At 36.6% G+C, this 6,072-nt stretch overlaps 1 protein-coding gene across 1 annotated transcript; it reads right to left on the bottom strand.

The window, feature by feature from the left end:
• Positions 1-2,687: 2,687 nt before the first annotated feature.
• LOC106880829 (acetylcholine receptor subunit beta-like 2) lies at positions 2,688-3,899 on the bottom strand. Its single transcript, XM_014930957.1, has one exon. The coding sequence runs from the start codon at positions 3,897-3,899 to the stop codon at positions 2,688-2,690; it is 1,212 nt and encodes a 403-aa protein (XP_014786443.1).
• Positions 3,900-6,072: the final 2,173 nt, after the last annotated feature.

Below are 6,072 nucleotides of genomic sequence, written 5' to 3'. Positions count from 1 at the left end.
CATATGCCCGTGGGCAATTATGGAGTGAAATTTTAGGGCTTATAAATCTAATATTTTCCTATCCTTCCTTAATACCGGTTCCCATAAGCTACTCATATGTGCACTCTATCTGCTTAGGAGGTTGTTGTGCCCTAGCATATGTGCTGCTTCTTTTAGTTTTCGTATTTTCCAGTGGAGTTCTCTGTCTATTATTTTAACTTCATCCCACAGTGGGAGGTGGTCTCCATTTTTCCATACATGATCAGCTATACCCGGTTTATCAATATCACCTCGTGTCACAGTTTTGCGATGTTCCCCTACCCTTATTTTGTGGGGGGTGACATGTTACACCTTTGTATAACCTACCACAGCTGCATGGGATGGAGTACCCATAGTTTTGAGTCATCTTCTCTTCTATTGGTACTTTTACTCCCAGGAGATATTTGCGAAGTGTTGTGTTACTCTTCAATACTCTCCTGATGTCATATGGGTCGGATATCTTTTGTATCTTTCGGAGAGGCCTTTTACATAGCTTAGACAGACTGTAGACCGTTTATTGGTTTCATCCTCTCTTTTCTACATAATTGTAGTAGATAGTATGTTTTGTGGACAGTTGTTGCTTAATAGATGGTTACTGAGCTTGATCATTTCTTCATGGTGGGTATCACGATCGCTGCTTATATTTTTTGCTTGATGTTTTAGTCAGTGAGCAATCCTTGTCTTCACACTGCATGGATGGTGGGAATTGAAGTTAAGGTATCGATCAGTGAAGGTCAGTTTGCAGTATACAGATATCCTGAATCTATACTTGGTGCGTGTTATTCATACGTCCAGGAATGCTAGCTGATTGTCTTTTTTCCTTTTTCCATTGTGAACTGTATGGATGGCTTTATTGAGTTCACATGATCTAACAGTACATCGACATATTCCTGTTGGGGCCAGACTATAAAGGTGTCATCAACATATCGCAGCCATAGGGTTGGCTTTATTGGTGTTTATCCTAAAGCGATATTCTCAAAGTATTCCATGTATATATTGGCTATTATCGGTGATAATGGCGTACCCATCGCTAAACACTGGTCTTGTCGATATATATCAGTGTCTATACTGAAGTAGGTAGTTTCTACACGGAAAGTAACCATGTCCATCAAGTTTCTTATTGGAATACTAGACCGTTCTTTTAGATGGGTGTCTGTCACTAGATTTTCTTGAATCACCGATAGCGCTTTACCAGTTGGGACTTTGGCGAACAGATTTATCACATCTAAGCTCACCATCTGGTTGGATTCAATGGGGGTGTCCTTGATCAATTCTGTGAATTGGTTGGAATTCTTCACGAATGATTTGGACTTCCATGCAAATGGACTGATTATATTTCACAAAGAAGCAGCTCAGTAGATGACATGCTGAACCTTGACAGCTCATAGTTCTTAATGGAATACTATCCTTGTAAATTTTAGGGAGACCGTACCTGTGTGGTAGTTTACAGTAGTGTTGAGATGCGGCCCACATGACATCAGGACAGTATTCAAGAGTAATACAACACTTCAAAAATATCTCCTGGAGGTAAAATTACCAATAGAAAACAATATGACCCAAAACCGCGTGTACTCCATCCCATGCAGCTGTTGTAGGTTATATAAAGGCGAAACATGCCATCCCCCACAAAATAAGGGTGGAGGAAAATCGCAAAGCTCTGACACGTGATGTTGATGAATCGGGTATAGCTGATCATGTATGGAAAAATGGAGACCACCTTTCCCTGTGGGGTGAGCTTAAAATAATAGACAGAGAACACCAGTGGAAAATACGAAAACTAAAAGAAGCAGCATATATACTAGGACACAACAACCTCATAAGCAGACAGAGTGCAGATACGAATAGCATATGGAAACAGGTATTAAGGAAGGATAGGAAAATGCTAGATATATAAGCCGTAAAAATTCACTCCATAATTGCCCACAGGCATGTGGCATAGTGGTTAAGAGCGCGGGCTGCTAACCCCAAGATTCCGATTTCGATTTCAGGCAGTGACCTGAATAATAATACTAATACCAATAATGATAATAATAATAATAATAACAACATCGAAAAAAACTTTTGTAATGAGGACCCAGGTTCGAAATTTCCCCAAGACACCTGATGAAGGCTTGGAGGGTATATCAGCCGAAACGATGATTAATATCCGTCAAATGTAAATAATATAAATAATGTACATAACTTCTCATGCCTTAAATATTGCACTGTACAAATGCAGTATATCCGAATTTAAACTAGTCATTTTATATGCTTGTATGCACACACACACATATGTATATATATATATTTATATATACACATACATGTGTGTTTGAGTTTATATGTGCGTTTTATTATGTAGATGTACATAGATATACACATCCTCAATTCTACCATCTACGTCATAATTTTCGCAGTTATTATACTGTGTATTTGTGTAGAAGTTTTCATGTGAATGTCTATCATCAACAAGATCCTAGAATGAGCATAGTAGAACGGAAACTTTTCCAATGTTCCTTTTATAGTATCATTGATTTGTCTGTATCTGAATTAACCATTTTAAAGGTGACAAATCCAGACATATACTTTTAATATTGGGTTCTTCATATAAAGTAAAGATTCTACATATTTGTGTCTGACACGGATAGTAGACACAATTTCTTACAAAAAATACAGTTTGTCCTTGTACGTTAAAAGGAAGAAACTTTCTCTGCCATATACAATAAATAAATGAATACTATTGAAAATACAGTTAAGTTTGCAATGGTAAATTTTAGAAATATGTCATCAAGTCGGCTATAATGGAAAATGCATTTTCTGAATCCTTTTCCTGACATGTCCTTTTTGAGTACAGGATTGGATTCTTCCTTAGGTATAATTGAAATATCTGCAATTTGATTAACGCGTGAGGTGATGTTACTTTGATGCGACGCCTTCACTTTGTTGTTATCAGATGACTGGTTTACATACAACTTGCTTATAATCACCGAACCAATTGAAGCGATACCACATAACAATGATAATACCATTATATATAAAACAAGAAGCGAGGGCTTTTTTGAATTTATCAGTGGGTTTTTCTCAATTTGTGCAAGGTACAAGATATTTGATAAAAATATTGTCGTTGCTAGAGTAACTTTTTCACCCGATTCAGGAGGTAGAAGAAAAATAAAGGCAGTTAAAATAGTCAGCATTATTGTCGGAATCAGCATAGCTATGACACCTACATTGCATTTACGCCGTAGGTACATAGTAGCATCTACGTAACTGTAGTGATAATAGTTTGTACCATTTGTCCCACCAGAAAATTTGATATCCCATTTAGAGTGTTTCGCTTGTCTCGATTTATAAGTAAGTTTCGTCCTTTTCGCATGGTGAAGTTCTTGCAATGAGACACACATGGATACATTGCATGTATGTTCATCGAAAGGGAATGTGTAAGCATTTATTTCACAGTAGGTGTGCAATAATTTAATTAAACTAATTTCTATAGATCCATTAAAATACACAGATACTTCGGAAGGATTGTCTTTATCTTCTGATTGTTTCATTGTGTTGCACATTGTAATAGATGGAATCCATATCATATCTTTACGTAGGTAGGTACGCGAAATATTTTTATAGTTTAATGGATTCCATCTCAGCATTTCATGCGTCCATTTCAGTTGAATCCAGTACCGAGCCGTAAGGATGTTGTTTACAAAATCCAAATCATAGAGTATATCAAGATATAAGCTTGCATATACATCTACTGATGCAGTTACATTAATGTCAGGTCTTATATGTTTGTTGTAGGTAGATAAGATGTCAAGTTGCAATCTCTCTTCATCTTTGTATCTCGGCTCACAGTTCACAACGAATACACATGTTGTCACGATTAGAGCAAGATACAGAATCAACATATTTATGTGTAATAGTTTTGTAAGTTAAATCTCAGTCAATTACTCTTTATTTTGCTTTTATCAATGACAATTTGATGGTTTTGTAGCTTATTTTACTTAACTATGAGATCTTTTTTCTTTTATTTTACTTAAATCAGTACCATTCACGTTGTTCGCAAAAACAAAAAATTACTGCAGATTACTAAGAGATCACATGATAGTTTTAAAATACAACGGAGACAACACTCTCTTAAATACGAAAAATGTTCTCAATATTCATCTCGGTATGTCGTGTTGTCTATTGAATGATATAAAATGTTGACAAGAATGATGATAATTACTCTTGCTGTCGACTTAATTACTTGTGAAAGTAAAATCAGTATTTGGAATAACCTTCAGATTGCGCAGTCATGTACATCTATTCGGCACTGCATGTTACGTATTCCTTTCAATATTCTTGGTAAAATACTTATCAGTGTTTTCTTTCAAAAGTTATGTGGAGATCCCTTATACATGTATCGTTATAATTCCGTCTATTTCGTTGGCCAGATTTGTGTGAAACAGTAAAAAGGTCTTCTTCATAACAGAACAGGTGGATATTCTGACAAACTTGGATATGACTGTAGAATAATGGTGGTCAATCGGAATCCTAAAACAAAGCAGTTATATTTTAAATCATGTTATATAGAGCAAAGTTTGAAAACATATTAACTCTCTATATTTGTGAGAGAACGTGAAAACCAAAACCTGGATATGGTTGCAATCATAGGACAAGATTAAACGTGTAGGAATATCAAAACAACAGGAAAATAATTACAACATTCAATCGCAATAAAATACATTTATGAAAATATTTCATACCGATGAATCTGTGTCCTTGTGAAATAGTTGTCATGTGGGGACCTTATTACATTACCTTTTCTACTCTAAGCGAAAGGCCCGAAATGTTTGAGGAGGAGGGGGGGCAGTCGATCAGAGCAACCCTAGTACGCAGCTGGTACTTAATTTATCGACCCCGTAAGGATGAAAGGCAAAGTGGACCTCAGCGGAATTTGAACTCAGAACATAAAGACAGACGAAATATCGCTAAGCATTTCGCTAGAAGACTATAGCCAACTGTTAAATTCAAAAGGCAAAAATTGGCAATGTAATCAAATAATGAGAAAAGAAATAGATACAGATCATGTGGGTAGAGATATACGTTTTGTTTACTAACTTATCACAATGGTGCAAAATGCAGTATCACGAAGCATCAAATTCTTGTCAAAATAAAATACTCTGTAACGAGTAATATAATTTTCGGAAATGTGATATATAATTACGCGAGCCCATGCACACACTCACACTCACTCATTTACACACACACGCACACACACACACACACGCACACACACACACACACACACACACATACACATATATATACACTAGCATATGTGTATTTATACAGGACGGAAAGTAAAAAATTACCCGCACTTTCGACATAACATACCTTTATTATTAACACAGTGCTTTTTGCGCATGCATACAAATAGCTGGTATAGTATTGTGGTCACGTGATCGAAGTCTGTACATGATCACGCCATTTTTCCACTAGCAGTATGCACCAAAGGAGAGCAAAGAGCAGTGATCCGTTTTCTCTGGTCAGAAGGTGTGTCAGAAGTTCAAATTCATCGGCGGCATTTCGCAAAATATGGGGACAGAGCATTACCGTGAAGAAGTGTGAATGAGTGGTCGGGGAGTGTAAGAGTGGCCGTAAAGCGTGACGCTCAGAGAGGGAGTAGGACGCCCATCGTCCTCCACCACTGGCGAGAATATTCAGCTAGCTTGAGATATGATAATGGTGATCCGTTTCGCCATTACCATCTCTAGGTTAACTGCTCTTTATTCTTCTTTGGCATTGCTAGCGGAGCGGGCGTGCTTACACTGTAAAGCCAAAAGGAAAGGTAGCGCGATAAGGCTCAAAATTCGATCATATGCCCACAATAGTACCAACAATATGCACGCTTGCACAGAACAGGTTGACAATAATGACAATAAAAGTGCCGAAAAACTTTTACTCACACCTCGTATATATGCATATATTTATATATATGTATATATATGCATATATATGCATGTGTATATATATATATATATATATATATATATATATAGAGAGAGAGAGAGAGAGAGAGAGAGAGAGAGAGAGAGA

Source organism: Octopus bimaculoides, chromosome 15, assembly GCF_001194135.2.
Source record: "Octopus bimaculoides isolate UCB-OBI-ISO-001 chromosome 15, ASM119413v2, whole genome shotgun sequence".
Classification (NCBI taxonomy): domain Eukaryota; kingdom Metazoa; phylum Mollusca; class Cephalopoda; order Octopoda; family Octopodidae; genus Octopus; species Octopus bimaculoides.
This window is presented reverse-complemented; position numbering and strand designations above follow the sequence as displayed.